This window comes from Vollenhovia emeryi, unplaced genomic scaffold (assembly GCF_000949405.1).
Source record: "Vollenhovia emeryi isolate VEMERY1.0 unplaced genomic scaffold, V.emery_V1.0 DF939179.1, whole genome shotgun sequence".
Taxonomy (NCBI): domain Eukaryota; kingdom Metazoa; phylum Arthropoda; class Insecta; order Hymenoptera; family Formicidae; genus Vollenhovia; species Vollenhovia emeryi.
This window is the reverse complement of record NW_011967187.1, coordinates 1,177,817-1,199,034: the sequence shown is the minus strand read 5'-3', so window position 1 is coordinate 1,199,034 and position 21,218 is coordinate 1,177,817. Positions and strand designations below refer to the sequence as shown.

At 35.3% G+C, this 21,218-nt stretch overlaps 3 protein-coding genes across 5 annotated transcripts; all 3 read right to left on the bottom strand.

The window, feature by feature from the left end:
• Window positions 1-659: 659 nt before the first annotated feature.
• LOC105563262 (26S proteasome non-ATPase regulatory subunit 12) lies at window positions 660-4,383 on the bottom strand. Its single transcript, XM_012014712.1, has 8 exons — window positions 4,303-4,383; window positions 3,705-3,888; window positions 2,807-3,043; window positions 2,445-2,549; window positions 2,160-2,341; window positions 1,865-2,089; window positions 1,629-1,785; window positions 660-1,199 (listed from the first exon to the last, which is right to left on the bottom strand). Exons 2-8 carry the CDS (start codon window positions 3,867-3,869, stop codon window positions 909-911), a joined length of 1,362 nt encoding a protein of 453 aa, XP_011870102.1. The 5' UTR covers window positions 3,870-3,888; window positions 4,303-4,383; the 3' UTR covers window positions 660-908.
• Window positions 4,384-6,155: 1,772 nt separating this feature from the next.
• On the bottom strand, window positions 6,156-11,328 carry LOC105563261 (ATP-binding cassette sub-family B member 6, mitochondrial). Its single transcript, XM_012014711.1, has 12 exons — window positions 11,056-11,328; window positions 10,426-10,830; window positions 9,907-10,106; window positions 9,626-9,788; window positions 9,342-9,550; window positions 9,126-9,272; window positions 8,269-8,492; window positions 7,792-8,072; window positions 7,594-7,694; window positions 7,082-7,425; window positions 6,827-6,984; window positions 6,156-6,566 (listed from the first exon to the last, which is right to left on the bottom strand). The coding sequence occupies exons 2-12, from the start codon at window positions 10,741-10,743 to the stop codon at window positions 6,156-6,158; spliced, it is 2,556 nt and encodes an 851-aa protein (XP_011870101.1). The 5' UTR covers window positions 10,744-10,830; window positions 11,056-11,328.
• Window positions 11,329-12,189: 861 nt separating this feature from the next.
• Window positions 12,190-20,099, bottom strand: LOC105563260 (calcium channel flower). Of its 3 annotated transcripts, none has more exons than XR_001009028.1 (6): window positions 19,889-19,998; window positions 19,645-19,765; window positions 19,037-19,244; window positions 18,656-18,763; window positions 17,478-17,676; window positions 15,614-15,694 (listed from the first exon to the last, which is right to left on the bottom strand). XR_001009028.1 is itself a non-coding variant. In XM_012014709.1 (6 exons), the coding sequence occupies exons 1-5, from the start codon at window positions 19,889-19,891 to the stop codon at window positions 17,553-17,555; spliced, it is 564 nt and encodes a 187-aa protein (XP_011870099.1). In that variant the 5' UTR covers window positions 19,892-19,997; the 3' UTR covers window positions 15,619-15,694; window positions 17,517-17,552. The 3 variants fall into 3 exon arrangements, 2 of the variants coding, with proteins under 2 accessions (XP_011870100.1, XP_011870099.1); XM_012014709.1 differs by having other exon boundaries at window positions 15,619-15,694; window positions 17,517-17,676; window positions 19,889-19,997; XM_012014710.1 differs by lacking the exon at window positions 17,478-17,676 and having other exon boundaries at window positions 12,190-15,694; window positions 19,889-20,099.
• Between the last annotated feature and the right edge of the window lie 1,119 nt (window positions 20,100-21,218).

Genomic DNA, 21,218 nt, shown 5'->3' with positions numbered 1-21,218 from the left:
TGGTTATACTGTGCGACAGCCTCGACCAACCACGTGGGTTGAGCACAAACATGGCGGACCGTTTTCGTGTCCTAGCTCTTATTTTAGTATCTCTATGGTAACACGAGAACCATAGAAATTTACCGGTCCTGGTTTGAACGGTCAAAAACCTTACAAACTTTCTTCAAGGAAAATCAAGCTTTCATCAAAAATGGAATCGACAATCTTGTAGATCGTTGGAAAACAATTGTAGAGAAGAATGGAAACTATAGAATTAATAAAACTGTGTTCTTTAAAATTTAACCTATTGAAGTTTATCTTTAAATCGGGCACAAACTTATGCAATCATCCAATGCATTTATAAAAATGGTTTAATGGCCGATATTTGTTGACATTCTGAGTGTCTTTTTACTTTGACACTCGATTTAATAGTATTTTGATTTAAAATTAATTGAAATTGTTTTCAGTTGTAGAGCGGATTAATTATTTACCTTGTGGTAGTATAGCGAGGAGTTGATCAATTTTATTTTATATATATTATTCAAGCTGAGATATACTAAATAGAATAAGCTATTTTATCTCCAATATATCATAGCTTGAATATATTAGATAAGCTCTTTTATATGAAATTTTCTATTTTTTGTGCTACATAAAAATTAATAATCAATAGGAAAAAAAAGTATTCGTAATGCGTATGATCTTATTTCCATATTGAATGATCTACATTTTCAATATCGTTTAAGTATGGTAGCTGTGTGTGAGTTACGTAGCAAATATACAAAAACAGTATTTTTACAATCCAAAATCGTAACTCATGTTAACTTGTTAATAAATCTGCAAATAATAATATGCTATTGTTGAATGAAAACACAATTGAAGTGTATATAACATGAGATACGATGTACACGAGCGTAATATGTATACCAATTTTAAGATTGCGCAACGGCCAACATTTCCTCTTGATGAATTAAATGTGTAGTATGATTCACAAGGCCCATCAATTTCGATAACGATGCAGCCCATGTATCTAGAAGAGCGGCTGGCTCTTGTGTCCCAGTAAAACGGACTACGCCAGCTGGACGATCCGTACGCGCGCTAATTACTCCAGTCTCTACCAAGTTGCAAAGACATGCTTCTGTTTCTTCAGTCGGAAGATCCAACAACTCAGCCATGCGAGTTAACGTAATCTTGGTGTAATATTTCGCCATGATCCTTATGTTCTAAAAAAAAGAAGTTCCTTTATATACACGCTATTCATGGAATTATTAATTAAAGTAAGACAATTGTTATTGACAAATGCATATTTTACTCAATTGAAGTTTCATCAGGACCTTTTAAAGATATAATTCAAATACAAACGAGAACGCCAAATCATACTTAGCCTGCCCCCGGGCAAGCTGGAGGTAGCTTTATAATTTTTTTAATTAATATGTGAATTCACCGTATTTTCCAACCCAATTTACAATATAAAGGAAAAGAACAAAATGTACTGTACATTAGAAAATTTAACATGTAAAATCGCCGTTTACAAAAATAACAGCAATGTATTTTAATTTAATTTCGAATATTGGTAATTTTGTATGGTACAACTTAATGTAAAATATATTTTCCATTATCATGTCAACATATTCTAAATGATATAAACTTACGTGTTCTACAACACGGTTCCGCAGATCTGCCCATCGTTTGCATCCTTCTTCAGTTGAAGATGAAAAGACTTCGGTTGATCTAAGATCTCTTTCATAAATTTCGCATAATCCTGACCATTTTATCAGCTCGGGATTAACAAATAAACGCAATAATTCCCTAAAGATTGTTTTAGTTCATATTACTTTCAGAGAATAAGAAATAAATATTTTACATATTTAAAAAATCGCATCATTACTTGTAAGTTGGTATCTCATCGAGGAGTTTATCAGCAAGTAATCTGTGAGTTAGATCAGCCTGCTCAGGTTCGTGCGGCGCGAGTACGAGATAGAGGACCGCTCGAGAAAGCGCAGAATGTCTTTTCTCCGGATCGTCCCGAATCGTTGGAGTTTCCAATACTGCTCGGTTATGTCGACACAACTCCAAATGCCAACCTTCATGACGCGCCAATTCCATCATCAAACTGGACATAAAGTTTGAGATTTGTCACCTCTCGTATAGTAAACGTAATGTATAAAGAATGGCATACATACTCGTAATATTTTAATTTCAGTGTCTGAGTTTCCTCGTCGTTCTCATCACTGAAGAACTTGACGTTAATTTTCTTTGCTATGATTTGAGTTCTCATAAAATCTTGCTTTGCCAAACAAAGTCTCATCTGTTCTAAGATGAGGGAGGCCTTTTCCCGACGTGACATACTGCCGTATGTTTCCACCTACGTGATATTGCTATTTAGTATACCATAATCTTTGTAAATTTATATAATCAAATTTTATCGAAGCACGCGCGCGCGCGTTATCGCTGTAAATTATAAATACCTGTAATTCAAGCATTACAGCTGCAGCTCCCACAATGTCTCCTTCCGCTTCTTTTATTTTGGCTAAGCGATTAGTAAGTCTCGCTCTTTCCACCTCGACATATATCTTTGTAAAAAAAATTCTTATTTAATGCAAGTATAATACAAAGATATTACAATTAGCATGTTTGAAACTGTTCGGTAAGCTCTTGTTGGATAATCAAAAATATGTTAAAGCAAACCGGTTGTCTTGAGAGTACAAATAGATCCTACATGTGTTTTCAAAGGTGGAATTAATCACGCAGATGTTTTAATACACCTTAATCGAATCAAGATTTGCTATACTTTCTATGCTGCATTACGATTAGTTGAAAATGTACTTACCTTTCCTTCTGTGACCGAACGAAGAGTTTCTATCAGTTTCACCATAGTTTCTTTGTTAGGCATTTTGTCTATGTAAGTACAACATTCCTGAACCATTTTTGTAACAGCCTGCTTGAGCTGGGAACGCCTCTTTGACAATAAAATGATGTGTTCATTAAGCGCTGACCAATTTTTCGCTTCCAAACAAATCTCGACTATGGCTACAAGAAGTCTGGACGTTGACAGCATGTCAGCACCCTGTACAAGACAGTTTAAGGATAAATTTCTTTAAATGTATACACACGCACACAAACACAGACACCACTGTTCATAAAATATAGAACACCAATACAGTGATTCTGTAACTTGCTATAGGTGCTTTTCGGTATCGTTGACTAGCGACAGCCAATGGCAAAGATGATCTTTGAAAAAGACTCAGCTTTTCATGGGTTGTTACTAGTTAACGATACCAAAAAGCCTCGATAGCAAGTTACAGAATCCCTGTACAGGAATCGAGTTAAGCAATTGAAAAGGCATTATAGTTTCTCATGTCAATTATACGACTTCTGTCGAAGTCGTCAAACTGAACGTACAGTTCTTTCGCTCATCTATGTGGCGTCTTTAATAACAGTTGAGCAAGTACTGGCACGACAAACTAGTAGCTCTGTTTCACACAAAGTGTGCAAGTAAAATAAAATAGGAAGGGGGAATACAAGTTAGACACTGCTAGGTCCAATTAATCAGTACTCGGTAAATCTACACTATTGATATCAAAATTGTAATAATTTCTCCAGTAACGTTCACTAAACAGATCCCATAAAAATGACGAATATAACTTGGTTCTTTTTTGGTGAACTGTTTTTATAAACAGCAGCGTATACAAATATTTCTTGCTTTACGGTATCAGTGTATACTTAACGGTTCTAGTGAGTTTCTCTAAAGCTAATAACTGATCCAAGGCATCGTGCAGCTTTCCTTCGGAAGCGAGTTTCTTGCATTCAGGAATCTTCATGTCACAAGTACTGCTATAGTCCATCTCCATCTTCACAAGTCTGCCGGAGTTATCCATCGTCGCATCTGCCATTCTAACAGCTTGGCAATATCTAATTTCACATAAGAATAGATAAAACAAAAAGATCCATCAGTGTTCGTAAACGCAATTGAATTCTTTTCAAGTATTGTCTGGTTGGGCGCTAACACGTCAGCTCCTCCGTTGAGTTATTGGATGTAGAGAACACTACTATGCTTAATGCAAACATTTGTTTTAAAGGTTAATTGACAAAATATCAGATGTAAGGCAATTGCAATTGTAGCTATGTTGAACACAAATAAAAGGAAAAATGACTGGAAAAGTACCAAACGCCTAGAATTTAATCGTGAAATAACCTACGAAAACATTTACGTTATAATTTATCATTATAGTGAATGACATACTGCAAAATAAAACATATTACCCCTTGTACCAGTTCTTTAAAAATGATATCAGGAAAATGAAATATATCTTTAATATACATTACTTTTATTATTTGTTTGTAGATATTAACCAAATCCAATGTATATCGAGTGAAATATATCGAACTAAATTGTGTCGGTCACGATTGTCACAATTATGCCATGATGAAAAGAGTAATGGAGAATTCACACTCTCGGAGTACGTGCTATTTCATTTGTCGTGCGACAAATTTTTTAAGCTGATTGGCTACAGGATAGTAACATTCTTGAATATCTAGAAACTTTCTATCCAGCAACCAATTAACGCGCTTAAAGATTAACAGGAGACACGGTGGAGACTCCTGTCGGTCGGCTGTAAACTACGGATTCTATGGCCGGTATTCATGGTCCGTTCTTAAGCCTATCACACAATGCCTGGCAACAGGCAATAGGAATAGAGAATAGAATTTTTGACGCGTTGGATTCGTCGGAAATTTTCTTCCAACCAATCCAACGCGTCAGAAATTCTATTCCCTGTTCCTATTGCCTGTGCTTTCCTATTGTGTGATAGGCTTTAGGCCAGTATTCATCAGTGAACTCTATACATACTGGAAACTGGAATGAGAGAGTGATCTATTGTCTGGCTGTTGTCGGATAACTTTTTTTACTGATGTTTTTTTTACACCATGTTTCTGATCACGACCAATAACTTTTCTATCTAATTATCGAAAATGGCCGCGTTCAGCAGACACAACTGTTGAGTGAGCGCTCAATGATTTCTTAACATGATTGGCTGGATCTAAAAGTATTAGCCAATCATACTGAGCGCTCACTCAACAGTTGTGTCTGCTGAACGCGGCCAATATAAATTGAAAAAAAGAAAATCGTGATGAAACCCTATGTGTATGCGCGTGTGTATGTATGTTATAATTTAAAAACTTAAAACTGTCATAAAATTATCAATCTACAAAATTCAAACTTTTTACATTTTCTAGAAAAGGAAAATCGTTGCTGTGCTAAATTGAAGCGTTTAGCTTGATAAAATAAATACATAAAGGATTATTGTAACGAAATTATACAAAAATTATAGTGATATAACAAATATACATACATATCTACATACGTGTGTAAAATTAACGCACATGGACGCGCAAGGTAAAATTGCAGCCAAGGTAAAATAATTCTCTTGTATAACCAGCTATATCTCGATCCTTATAAACTATTTTTTTTATTAAATTATTCACAAGATGTAGTTTTAGAAAATATAAAAGCGTTTTTCCCGATATTATAATAAATATAAAAGCAATATGTAAATTAATATTAAAAACTATCATAGGTGCTTTATGTATTAGCATGGACGTTTGTCGCAAGCTATTATTTTGTATGGGGTAGTAACCAGCCAAGCGTAGCTGTTGCATCTGTTGATGAATCTGGTTGGAATACGGATGAAATTTTTGCAAGCGAAATAACTCGTTAAAAGCCAACAGAACACATGAAGGCACGTTCGAGCAACACTATATACATATATTCTTCTACAATCAGAAATCACATTAAATTTCAATTTTAATGCCAACTTTATTACATTTATTCCCACCTTTAATCATGCCTACAATACTAATAATAATCCAATTTAAATAAGAATTCTTCCATTAAATCTAATGTCTTTTTCTAAATACGTATCTCTCTACAGTCCTTAATCTTATCATACGTAATATATTGTATCTATAGCTGTCATTCACTTTTATTCAGAGATAGTATATATGAAATTAATGACTCTATTAATAACAGTTTGCTTATAATTTAGTATTCCACATATTTTATATTACACATATAAAGTTATATTATACATATAATGTTATATGTATAATATAAGTGATATAATATGTATAAACGTTTATATAACAATATATAAACATTTATATATATTATATATAAAATTCTAGTCACTTTTATTAATAATTAGGACATCATTTTTATCATTTTCATGGATAGAATTTGTTTCGTTTTTGCTATTCTCTTGATCATTTTGAAGCTGCGCTTGCCACATTGCATGATAAACAGCACCGTATGAAATTAATTCTTCATGTTTGCCTCTCTCAATAATCTCACCATCTTTTAAGACGAGGATTTCGTCCGCATGAATTATTGTGGATAATCTATGTGCTACAATAATTGTGGTTCGTCCAGCGCATACTCTGTTCAATGCTGCTTGTATATTACGCTCCGTTTGTGTATCCAAAGCACTTGTGGCTTCGTCAAGCAGTACTATTTTGGGGGCCTTTAATATTGTGCGTGCAATTGCGACGCGTTGCTTTTCACCACCACTTAGCCTAAGTCCTCTTTCGCCAACCTAAGACAAAGAATTAAATGGTTATTTAAATACATAAACAAACGTACAGGGTGTGGAAGTAACGCGTAACTTGCAACGCCGTTATAAGTTACTTTTTTCTTCTGTAACTGTAACGGTAACGCAGTTACATTTTTTTTAGTAACTGTCGAATTTAACAGTTACTTTTATTATTACTCTTTATATTTCAAACCTAACAGCTAAATGTTCCACTAAAAGCAATCGGATTTGCGCTCCTATGCAAATAGACAGTTTTAACAAACCTGTGTCTCGTAACCGCTTGGAAATGTGAGAATTCTTTCATGAATATCCGCGTGTTTTGCAGCAGCAATTATATCCGCTTCTGGTGCATCGATACGACCGTAGTGAATATTATATTTTATAGTGTTGTTGAACAAAACCGTATCTTGCGGCACGACACCTGTTAAATTATAAATTTTTCGGGATGAGCACACATCGAAGATAAACTTGATAGTTTAGCTTGATGGATAATAATAAAACGCCTGACGGAAAGCTACCTATATTACTTCTGAGAGATTCCTGTTTAACAGTCTTTACATTCTGTCCGTCAATTAAAATTGCGCCCTGTTCCACATCATAAAAGCGAAATAGTAATCGCATTATAGTGCTCTTGCCGGCACCGGATGGACCAACTAGCGCTATCGTTTTTCCCGCAGGTGCGACAAAACTGACATTTTTCAGCACAAGTTTTTCAGGAGCGTAACCAAACGATACATTCGAGAACTCCACTTGCCCACGCTTGACGTCCATTAGTCCAGCTCCTGGCGCATCTATTACTTCTTGCTCTTCTCGGAGTAGTTCAAACATGTTTTCCATGTCGACAAAATTCTTTTGTATGGCTCTTTGGATATAAAATTATCGAAATAAGTAAAGAAATTAAACTGTTAGAGTTATAACTAATAGCCGAGACAAACGTGGTCAATCGATAACAAATATAAATCGTGCATTTCTGCAACAATTCATGTGTTACCTATACATATACACTCATTAATATACATATGCATGTTACCTATAATATGTGCCAAACCAATTTAATGGTACGTAAAGTTGTATTATATAACTAGCGAACAAGACATAGTCGCCAACTGTTAAGCCTTGGTGGAAGACGACCTGCAAGAAAATTAATTTATCATTGTATACATTTCATTACTACAAGTAAAAATCATGTTTACAATAGTTACAATATAATTTTTATTCGAGCACTAACCATATGTAAGCACAATAGCGATCCAGATAATAAACCGCCACATATGATTATATTTTGCAAAGTGTTCAAGATATTCAGCGTGATCATTGATTTCCATTCTTGTACTTGGAAATCTAGAATCGCACTTCTATAGCTCTCAACTTCGTATGCTTCGGCGTTGTAATATTTTACGGTTTCAAAGTTCAGTAAACTATCAACGCTACGTGCCTTTTGCGCGTTATCGGCCAAGTTCATACGTCTTTGGAATTTAGTACGCCATTCCGTTACCGCAATTGTGGCAGCTAGATTGACAAACAAAGCGTTGGTAAGGGAAAGATAAAAATAGTATTTCGCGATCTACTGGTTTTGTAACAGTAAATCTGCTCATTTTTGCCATCTTATTTGACGGATTTTAATGCCCACGTTTCTAATACTATCATTATTATTATTTTACACGTACACACCGAGAGTTATTATCATTATTACTATTATGCTTACCGATATAAAGGACCATAGTTGTTAAAACAATGAGACCGAACCATTTATTAAATGCACTGACGAAAAACAAAACGGCCACAATAATGTCAATGATGGTTGGTACAATTGAAAAAAGGATATAATTGAGTAAATTATTAATCGAGTCTGTGCCACGATCCATGATTCTCAATACTTCGCCAGTTTTCCTTCCGAGATGCCAACGCAAGCTCAGTCCATGCAAGTGCCTTGAAAGAGAATATTATATGTATATATAATTTATTTTAACTTCAGCATACATGCTAAGAGGTGGACTTGGTTTAAAAGCAGTACCTTAACTCATTCATACCTTTACACTCCCTTACAGCTATCCTACCTATCTTCAATAATGTACATTTAACCATGTACATTTTCTGTTAACGCTTATCCTATTTAACATCTTTTTACTTCTATTTACATTCCCAATGTCTTACTTAGTTATTGCTATCTCTGTGACCTTTATATTTATGTAATCCATTCTTACATAACTTATATTGCATAATACTTGATTTACTTAATCTGTACAACTTGACTTGTTACACTATTCACACTATATTATACAATTTCCTACTCCCTACTTGCTGTTGTCACCTCCCTAATCGAGCTCTACTCATCACTCCCCGCTACCACTCTTTCGCTTAACTATTCTACGCTCTCTTTCTTTCCATAGTTTCCTAATTACCTTCCCTTTTATTTCATCTAACTCGTCACAACCATATAAGAGAATATTTGTGACTATAGACATAAACTCTAATTTGTCTGATAAACGGTGCAAAAAGTGATACGATAGATTTTATTCAACGACACTCTAATGATTAAAAAACAACATAACTTTAACTCACCTGAACAATTCTACCTCCACTTCGCGAGTAGTGTATTGTTGAATACGGATCCAGAGAAAGGATCTTAAATTGTTCAACACGCCCATACCCCCTGTACCACCGCCTTGCAGAAATTTGAATGCCACATATATCAGTACTATATCCCACCTGCAATAAGAAGTGGCAATTATTGGCGAATCAACGTGGATGGATAACAAGAGGCTCGTGGTCACACACCTAAATTCCACAGGAGCAATTGTAACGCTATCCACAATTTTTTTATTGTAAATCGGTACATAAAGATTTATCAAACGTCCAGCCATCAGCAACATGAAGCAAAAAATCACTCTTAGTTGAAGTAAAAAGTCTGACTTTGGCCATAAAAACGGTGATAAAATTTTAGTCTTGTACCACAGATTCGTCCACGTGGAAGCACTTTCTGATCTCTACAAATATTGTTGTACGAATTAACATTGTCTCACCGCGCGTACGTTACATGTGTAGTTGTATGTATCGCTTACTCTTTCACGATAATACCGTGATCGCACAATTGTGTCATCAGTAATTGTATGATAATCATCCAAATTACTGGCAATGCCAGGAGCTCGTAGACCGAGAGCAAAAATCAACAGGTTACTAACATATCGCAAAATGAACAGAGCCATTTCAATTTGATCTGTCGGGCTGCAACAAAACAACGGAATTACATGCATAAATTCTAAAATCACTTTTTGAAACAAACAATTCTTTTTAACGTATTTCGTCCACTTTGTAAGATTCTTTTCTTCTAACGTGGACTTACGAGTTCAAGTGAAACCACCACTCGAGTTTTCCGATATTAATTAAAACTAGATTTTCAGCAACGAATGCCAATGTCCAAAATCCTAGGAGCACCAATCCGTGACCATTTGGCGGCACACTTGGTAACCGCTTATGTCTTTCAATTCTCAGTATATAGACCGAGTATGGGTAAACAATCACCGTCAATACCGTTGTTAGTATCTGGAAGAATATTAACATGCATGCTAATTATCTATCAAAACAAATTCATTATCTGCCGTGTTTTACTTCCAAGTGAAAATCCAGCCAAAAAATCTCCTTCCAGACTAAAAAACTCTGTCTAAACAAATATTGTCTTTCGATAGGTGAAAATTACAATAGAAAAATAAACGGTTGAAGTGACTGTGTGTACAGTAGAGAAAATTGTCTTTCGATAGGTGAAAATTACAATAGAAAAATAAACGGTTGAAGTGACTGTGTGTACAGTAGAGAAAATTCAACTTTACGCGAAACAAAGACTAGTATTGTACATAATTCTTACCATATATCCGTAGACCATTCCATCGTCCAAGATTGTAGCTTGTAAAATTACTCTTATTATACTTAACACAGGAACAAGATACAGCACAAATTTTTGTAAATTATACAGCTTGCTTCTTGGTAAGATATTCTCGTCAGTTTCTGTCCCATACTTGCGGTATATCCAAAGTTGCACAGACCCAAATATAATCAAGTACAATGAAATTATACTGATCGAGATGGTATCCATAAAGCATTTAGACACGCCATGGTCTATCCAGATGTCATTAAAAGTTATATTCGGTGGACAGTATCTCATTGTGTCCATATTGATAGTCATTAGCGTTTATCAGTTTCAAGTACTTCAAATGTTACATCATTCAACACCCTTTTCTCCTGCACGATGCATCACGATTCCTTATATAACCTAAAGACACATGTGTCAAAGCTTAACATGAGGAAGGAATTAGATTAACGCATCAAAGTATTGATTATCTGTATGAATGTGTACATTAGTGCTGTATTTAAAATACTCGTGCTTGTAAAATTTGCAATGTTGCGTATAAAAAAATATAATTACTTTCGCAAATTTGTTACTAGAGCTTTCTATTACGTTTATTACAACTGAAACTTGAACAACTAATACGTTTACCTTCATTCCTGTGTTATTTTCGTTTAAATAGTGCTGAATTATCGCGTATATGTAAAGGGGTCGAATATTAAACAGCGTATGTACATTATACAGTCACAATGTGTAACAAAAAGATAGATACCAAGTTCTAAAGTTCAATAGCAACGTTGACTACTTAAAAATGCATACTAGTTTATACTATATTATTTCGGTTTAGATTTTTTTCATGTAGAAATTGTACTGTCATTCCCTCCAAACTTATCTGAAGCCGGGTGTAAAGCAAACAACACACGGTACTATTTTTCCTACTAAAATTGCTTAAGGCCTTCACACATAAAATTCCGTAAGGACGTAAAACGTAAGCATAAGAAAATCGACCAATCACAGTCGAGAACGTAAGGCAATGACGCAAGCAGTAGCAAATCCAACCTGTTCATTTTCTTACGCTTACGTTTTACGTCCTTACGGAATTTTATGTGTGAAGGCCTTTACGAGAGCCAATCAGGATGCAGAGTTTTAGATCAGGTGACTAAAGCCAGCGGCACACGATACTGTGTACGATGGCTCTTAATCTTAAGCTCAATCCATAGTCCGACGTACGGACCGGTTGCAAAAGGTGTAGCAAACCTTGAGCCGGGTCTCTTCAGAAATAAATTTGCATAACGCATTAATATATGCATAAGGAAATACATTTTAAAAAATAATTCCCCATATTTAATTCTATCTGAAAAATTAATGACAATTAATTCTTCATACTTTCGTCTTTTAGCGATTCAATGTTAAACTAACTAATTTTAAAGCCCGTATCAGACTACGGTTTGAGATTGGGATTAGATTGAAATTTGACCAATCACAGTAAAGTTTACTAATCTCAAGTTTAGTAACTTTTACTCTAACTGGTCAAATTTCAATCTAATCTCTATCTTAATCCGTAGTCTGAGACGGGCTTAATAGGTTTTCCAATCAAAATATGTCAGTAGTATGCTTGTTAACTTACACTAATCAGAAAATATATTTCTGTTTATCAATTTATGCATCTAATACCAACTAATCTACAATTTATATTGTCTAAATTGATTGTTTTCTTTGTACATACGTGCGTTGACACAGGGTCGTATAGGTTTACTCGGATAAGCCTTAAAAAGTAACGTGATGATAAATAAATCATTCACTATTTATTCACTCTCTTCCTATATACTTATTACACCGAACTATATTTAATTATTATTACTGGAACGTCGTCTGCCATTCGAAAGATCTGATCGAGAGAGACAGCTCTAAATTGGACGATTATTTTTGTCCGCAGAGGCCCGTTTTTTAAATGTTCTGTAAAAGTAATTAACAAAAATCATGCGGTGTGCCCGCAATTTGACGATGCATTTAATCGGAAATTGCCGCGAATTGACATCAATTTACGTACTCATTAAATTTATGTTCAATCAGCAAAATTTACATTAGTACAGCTAACTGTATTACATTAGTACTGTTGATTAAACCAACAGAGAACATCGATTTACAATGCCGCATAAATTGTTGATGAACAAAATTTTCACTGCATTAGTAAAAAAAAGAATAGTTTTCCAAGTGAACTTCTCTCTTTCTCTCTCTCTCCATTTTTGCAAATTTTTTGTACGAGGCTTATATAGAAAAGAGGCGCTTATGACAAATGTTCAAGTCCAGCGGAATGAAATCAACATACACATTACTATGCAATATCTTAAATTTTTACTCGCACAGAGAACATGTTTTCTATATCTTAAATAAGCTAGATTTACTTAAAGAACATAATTGTTAACTCTTCTCAGCGAATATAGCAATTGCGGAATCACTAATAGAATAATAATCACATGTATCCTCCAACTGTTACATAATGGAGAACAAAATGTTATCCTGCTCGAATGCAGCGTGATTGAACTGTATTTACGCCTATTATTGTCCCTTCCTCTATCGATTTGGTGGCCGATTGTCCGACGAATTGCTGCAAGGCGCAGCCAGACTATAGAAGAAACAATTTTGGAGTAAATGCAATTCTACTCACTACATTTTTGCTCTCCATCGTTAAACGCAAGGATATTACATTCCATTATTCTAATGTATGCTGATTAATCTTGAGAATTCAAGTAAAAAATACTCAGCAAATGTATATACGTAGCACATATACAGGATATTCCACTTTTCATCCAATCGATCAATTGCGCAGTCACTAATGACAGAATCTTCAGTGAGTTCGATTGATTTTTTCCTTCAACAAGAAATATCGACAAATATTTTTACTAGTCGACATACAGCTATTTAAATTTTGACGTTACAAATCTTGAGAAGCAGACAAAAGTTCTCGAGTGATGAAAAATAAAAACTGTCCTCTCTCTAATCTCTCGGAAAAATTTTTCTCTAATATCTTAATTAGAAAAAAATCTTTCTAATCGCTTATAATTTAAAAGCTATTCACGTATTGACATGTTAGTATTAACATTTAATATTAGGTCTTCAATTTACTTAAAAGATCTATCATTTCAACGGTTTTGTTTCCTTCGAAGTGGGATACCTTGTATAATTGAATGACACACCAGACACATACATGCTTTCGATATTTTTCTTGTTGTGTGACAACACACGCACGTGACTGCATCGATCACAAGAATTTATTTTATAATGAGCAATCATTTCACTAAATATAAATCATTTATCAAGTAAAAGCCAGACGACAATACAACATCTTACAGTTTTCTTCTTCTTCTTAAATAAATTAAGTAACATACGAGGAATGTGTGGGACAAGGAGGAAACGATTTGTAATACAAATTTATAAGTTTCAGATACAAAAGAAATGTATACGATATCGAAAAGATTTATATCGGCACAGATATTACGAATAAAAAAATTTAGCTAATGCGGAATGACTAACTTGTGGTGAATTAACAAGCACTTTTGGCACATCTAATCTCAGTAATTTAAGAAGCGCAGCGCAGGGGGGTAGAACAGTAACGAAACTAATATTCATGCGGTTAAGTGCCATAAGTGTCTTGCACACAATTTCTAAGATATGCATAATCACACAGAAATTTGCATTTTTAATTGTTTACGTGGACTATTGGAAAATTCGCGCGGTAGGCATCTGTAAGAATGTATGTATATATACAAGATATGTTACGTAATAATACAGATATCTGGAATTCTCTTGCAACTTACTCTTTTCTTTTCTTTTTTGTAAGAGAAACCTGACTTTAACACTTTGACTGTGACTTAACATCGAGAATGAAGAAGCTTATTACTAAAATTGAATACGATAGAAATGACTTGTATGTATGCAATATTCGAATTCGTGATTACACAAAATCTGTCTAATTTATAAGATTGTGCCAATAATAAAGATTATTTCCCTCTGCCATATCGCACAATAAGATAGTTAATTTAAATACATTCTTTAATATAAACGCGTTACATTAGTCTGTTTTTCTGTAAAAAATAAAATGATTCCAGTATGCAGTAAAGAAAGGTGAAACGGAATGTTTTATCCATGAATTCTTAGATTACAATTATACTGTGAGCAAACACTGAAGTGATTAAACTCACCCTGCGTGTGTGATTTGTGGATTATACAGAGTGATTAAGTTTGTAATTCTACAAGAAGAAATAATACCGCGTACATAAATAGTTGTTTCAAAACACATAAAAATTTTAGATATATGTATATATACAGTTTATTTGGCAGAGAGAGGCTTATCTATAGACGCAATATTATACATAAAAGGAATATGAAACTAATATATTATGACTTTCTCGCTTCTTATATGACATTCTGAAAACAATGTGTTTCATAATTTCAAATGCGAAATGATCGCGGAAGTATTATTCAGTTTCACTTGTCGTGTCGACTTACCTAACTAATTGTTTGCAAAATAAAGCGCTTTAACATTACATACGTTAAAACAAGTTACATCATCTACAATTTTCTATCGTTTTGCCTGTTACCGTTTCGTGACGTACAATGGACAAATGGGCCTACGGATGCTAGGCCCATAAACAACATCATTTTCTATGACAGTCTTTGACTTTGGCATTATTAAAATGAAGCAACAAATCCTTTTCTATACTGTCTTCGTAATGTATCCCGCTCCGTTTTATGTACAAACACTTCATACAAACGTAAGATATAACAAGCACATACAACTCTAATCAATGTGTCTCAAACGTCGAAATAAAAATGATTTTAAATAGAAAAAAATTCGATAGTAGGTATTAAAGTTCGAAAACTTTCTTTCTAGATTTCTTCTCAGATCGTAACACACTTGAATTTATATGTCCGTGATACAATTTGTATTCGACTTTATCCCAAACGCTCTAACAAGTGTCTTGCGAACTTATTATTGGGACGCTTGAATTACAATTTGTACCTACGTTAGAACTAAAGTAAAACGAAGCGCGTATGCTCATTTAATTGTTTAAGCTACTGATCATTTAACTGATTATCACTTACGCTCATTCGTACAAAAACAAAAAAAATTAGATTGCTCACCCAATTAATTCCTAACGATCAAACAATACTAGCTGGGATACTGCTAACACCAATTGGCTGAGTATTTTCAACTAGTGTGGACCGCATGCTCGATGATGGAACTTGAACATCCATCGCTGTTGTTCTCATTTCGCCAAAAGGTGCCCTAAAGTATGGATACATCGTATTAATCTTTTCAGAAATGCCTTTTTCTTTTCTATTCAAGAACAGATAACATTTAGATATAAGACTATATTTATTATTTCTAGCTTATCACCACATAGAGTGTTTCCCATCTATAACTTATCAAGAGACATAATCATACGTAAACTTTACAGTGTCGTACTTAATTCACAATGTTAATATGCACTCGCTATCAAAAGCATAACACAGTAGCATTATTTTTAATTAATTGGATATAATTACGGAAAGAAATATTAACCGTACAATTTTTCGCTATTGCGAAAACATTTTTATATGTTACGTAGTGTGTTATGCGTGATACAATTAATTGTCATGTGCTCATTGCACTGTCAATGTAAAAAAATTTTTTTCCTTATCACTGCTGTGAAATTTTAAATACAAAATGATTGTATTCGACAATATACACCTTGGAATTTATTTCTTTCCGCATAACTGCATGCACAAGTACAGATTAACACAATCACATATAAGTAACTATTAAATTAACGTACACAAATAAATTATATAAATAAAAACAGAACTTACATTGTAACTATAATTATTATAATTCTTGATTATAATAATTATTATAATATAATAATCAGGGTTGGGAAGTTACAGTTACTCTTTTTGATAACTTTAACTTAACGTCGTTACTTTCCCGCCATCTGTAACTGTAACTCAGTTAAATTTTTTCGACGACTAGTAACTAATTTAACTAATTACTTTATATTTTTTAAACCTCCACAGATCGCATTAGGCCTTGCATTTACGCATAAACGCCTTTATCGGCGCTTTACAATTCAAACGCAGATTTGATATTTTTGTTGCAAGTAACTACAAAGTAACAATTCGTTACTTTTTTAATAACTGTAACTGTTACTTTTCAGAATTGGTAACTTGTAACTGTAACTAGTTACACTTTTAGCGAAAAAACTGTAACTGTAACTTGATTCTTTTATAAAGTAACTTTCCCAACCCCGATAATAATGATGTAATAATAAAAATGCTAAATTTAAACATAATAAAATTTAGATTAGATTATTCAGCACAATAGTCAGAAATTAATTGTAAAACATAATTGAATGCAGAAACATCGCAAGACACACAATATTGCAAATGGGATGTTCATAACAAAAAGTTGAAAAGTAAATGTTACAATATGTCGATTATTAAATGAACGAATGTTACCCTAATTCGATACTGAAATATCTAATAGCGAATTCGGCAGCTTGCACTAGTGCGCACCGAGTGCACACCAAGGCTTGGTCAGAATCTACTCTTATATTCATGGTCATCTCAAGTACATGTCGAAAAAACTATTTAGCCAAAAAAATGATCCGTACGTTTGCTACACAAATCATTTTACTGGCTAGGAAGTATTTCAAAAAGTATTTAAGATCCTTAAATATAAGAATTGATTGTAAACAAACCTTAGTGCGCACTAGTGCAAGCTGCCGAATTCGCTATAACCGATGAGGTTTGAGGATACTTCAAACCTAGATTTTATTTCTCAAAGAAAAATATGTATAACAATCTGGAAGACAAAAGACATTAACAATCTAGTTAGTATAATACTTAATTATTTAAAGAGAGAAGAATGTTATTTTGTAAAACTTATCAAACCATCTTCGAATTGTATCATATTCAATAGTATTTTGATTTAGTATCGAATCAGAGCAGCTGTAAAAAAAAAGAAATACACGAAATGATAACGGTGTATGCTGAGAGAACAGAATGGATATTTGTGTAGCGAAGCATCGTACTTAGATTTTGTAGTAACATTAAATCTTGTATATTATTGCCTGGTTAGTGAAGTGGTGCAATGAATATTTGATGATTTATGTAGGCCTCCAGACGTCAGGATCCTCCATGAGAGTAGTATGGTGATCTGTAGTAGGAGGCACTGTACCCTGTGGGGAACCCACGCCCGACGTCATTCCTGCTGGGTCGGGCCTGGATCCTCTGTTATTGTTATGTTACACATTAGTAAACACTCTGCAGAGATTGTATCAAATACAAGACAAAGTTACTTCGCGCGATGCGTCTGTTTCATTGACTCTACAAAGAGTTATTTTGTGACGACCGTACAGCTGGAAACGAAATAAACGTTTTTCTTTTTTCAAACCTTTCTCTGTCCAACATAAAGTATCACTTCGAGGTATCTGGTACGTTTTTTGACGCGCTGTCCCGTGTAAATGTAACTTTTCATAAAATTATCTTGTGAAAATACAATATTTTGTCCAAAAAAAAAACCAAAGCGAGGTAGCATTAAGAACACAAACACAATATAAAAATTGCTCTTCCACCTCAAAGCGAAAAAAGGTATAAGGCAGAGGGAGAAAAGCGTACACTATGTAGCTTTATATCAAACAAAAGCGATGTTATCTGGATGTGAGACCGTATGACAAGTTTTCTGTTAATCGAGAATAAAGAGACAGATGAAATGAATAGGTAATTGGTTCACAGCATTCATTAAATGATTGCAAGTTGGAACCTCGATAAGAATGAAGTTACGTAAATCTCTCTTGCGATTTTTGAGCACATTAGCGACATTTTGTCCACAAAATTACACACCTCAAACACTTTAAACTTCCCATTACACTGACGTGTACAAAAACATGGATTTGCCAAAGACAGACCAATTACTAAAGTGGCTGAAAAACGAAAACTGGGAAGAGCGTAATCAATATTGCAAGACGTTTTATGCAAAGTAACAACATTGATTGCAACTCTTTTGATAATAATTTTGCATCAATTCAATTTGATAGTTCATCAAATCAGATCGACTTATTGTTTCGACAAAAGGTTATTTGTATCGACGATTAAATATTCATTATATTGCATTTGCAAATTTCTGCAATTGACTCTTCTTTGTCTCTTGGTCAAAAAGCTCTTATTCGGTTGTCATGTCTTACGAAATTCCCAAGGAAATCATACTTACTTTCTACCCAGGGACATCAATCCGTATATTATCCCCGTAGTAAATATTAAACCGCTGCCAAATATACTCCCCATTCCTGGACATAGGAAGACTGCTGGCACTGCTATTCTAAATCAACAAACACGATGCGGTTCAATTTAATTGTAACATACGTACAAGTGTGTGCGGGTCTTAAGACCTGCGTCCACGATGCGATAGAATTTGATTCAAGTTCTAGTCTCCGAGAAACGTGCGGTCAATCAACTTGCAGCTTTTACGGAATAGCTGCAAGCTGATCGGCTACACACTTCTCGAAAAACTAGAACTTGGATAAAGCATCGCGAACACAGACCTTTATAATTGACGGTTCATACGCTATGGAGGAAATGAAATGAGACTTACAGACAATAAACGCCCGCTCTATTCCAATACGGCTTCTTCTCCACCCAGTCGCTTAAATTCTGTACAAAATCGATGAACAGGCAGCAGCAAGGTGCCTCGATCATCACGACCAGGAAGCCAGCTATCATTTGCCACATACCGCTAATTAAGCAATCGATCTGACCGAAGATTATCGACGCGCAATTCCAGGCACCGAGGAAAATCGCAACTGCAAACAAACCGGGTGATCTCCGTTACGAATTCGCGTTCCACTTGAGAAAACACGTAGCCCGAAGTCGTAGTATAACTTCTGTATCTGACATTATAAAATTGTACACAGAGTTAAATATAAACTGACACATACACGTATACGTGCATTCCATGTACACACGCGTATACGCGTGAAAGAGTAAAGCGGGGCGAACACTGTTGCCCGAAGGTCGGATGAAAGGATGAACATTCCGGCCGCGAATTGGGTGATTAAATAAATAATGATATCTCACACGCGGATACCCATACATGTGTGCGCGCGCGCATGCTGGAAGGAGATACCGAAATATCGCACGATGTATGTATGTAAAGAGGAAAGAGAGCTGCGAGCGACACGGTATCGACTTGCGCGGACTCACTTATGCTGCCTACGGTGCCGAGTCCGCGACCCGCGTACTTCATCCACCAGGGCACATCGTCCTTGGCAACGGGGTCCTGCCCGGGCCTCTGCATGATCGATGCTATTTTCTCGCCAAAAGACTAGAGAAAAAAAAGAGAAAGGGGAGAAAAGGAAGACGTGCACGCGCGCACGGCGAGCGCGGGCGCGCTCGCCGTGGCGCGCGTCGCCGCCCGACGTATTAAAAAAAGTGTACGCCTCATTACCATCTTCGACGCTGTATTGTTATCCTTGCTGTGCGTCAGCTGAGATCGCTGACAGTACCACTGGTACCTGCGCTCCGTGCTCTGTTGATGTACGGAAGAATCGACCCGCTGCTTTCGCGTCCGCGACCATGAGGGCGCATCGTACGCAGACGGGGGGTTCCGCAAGTAATAAGAATCTGGCTCGGACGATTTGCGTCCTATCAATGGCCAGCGGAATCAGCGGATCGCCAATCACAAGACCGTTTCGACGGAATTTTTGAAAGGGCTCTATCAGAATGATCTTGTGATTGGCAATCCGCGTATTCCGCTCCATGGGACGTCGCTCTGATTGATCGAATCTGAAATTTCCTAGCATTACATAGAAATTTTATTAAATGAAATTCCAGATTTGACCAATCATAGCACATAGTCATTTTAATCTGGATCATTTTGATTTTCTCACGAAAGCAGCCAATACAAATTGTCTTCAGTCTCGATTGAACTTGTCTTGTCATCCTTTTGTAGTTCGAAGAATCGGAAAAAGGTAAGTCCCAGTCTACAATAGAGATTTAAAGCCTCAGGCTGGATTCACATGGAGCGTAAGTTGCGTAGCGTAAGTCCCAGTCTACAATAGATGATTTAAGCCCTAAGCTTTAAGAAATTGGCCAATCACGGTCAAGTATGAGTAGAATGCGCGACTGTGATTAGTCAATTTCTTAGTCCCAGTCTACAATAGAGATTTAAGCCCTAAGCCTTAAGAAATTGACTAATCACAGTCGCGCATTCTACTCATACTTGACCGTGATTGGCCAATTTCTTAAAGCTTAGGGCTTAAATCATCTATTGTAGACTGGGACTTAAGGCTTAGGGCTTAAATCTCTATTGTAGACTGGGACTAACCTGCGTATCGCTAATCACAGGACTAGTTCAACGGAATTATTGAAACGGTTCTATCAGAATGACCCTGTGATTGGTGATACGCAGGTTACGCTACGCAAGTTACGCTCCATGTGAATCCAGCCTAAGCCTTAGTCCCAGTCTACAATAGATGATTTAAGCCCTAAGCTTTAAGAAATTGGCCAATCACGGTCAAGTATGAGAAGAATGCGCGACTGTGATTAGTCAATTTCTTAAGGCTTAGGGCTTAAATCTCTATTGTAGACTGGGACTAAAGCCCGTATCAGACTACGGATTGGGATTGGGATTAGATTGAAATTTAACCAATCACAGTAAAGTTTACTAATCTCAAGTTCAGTAACTTTTACTCTGATTGGTCAAATTTCAATCTAATCCCAATCTCAATCCGTAGTCTGATACGGGCTTTAGTCCCAGTCTACAATAGAGATTTAAG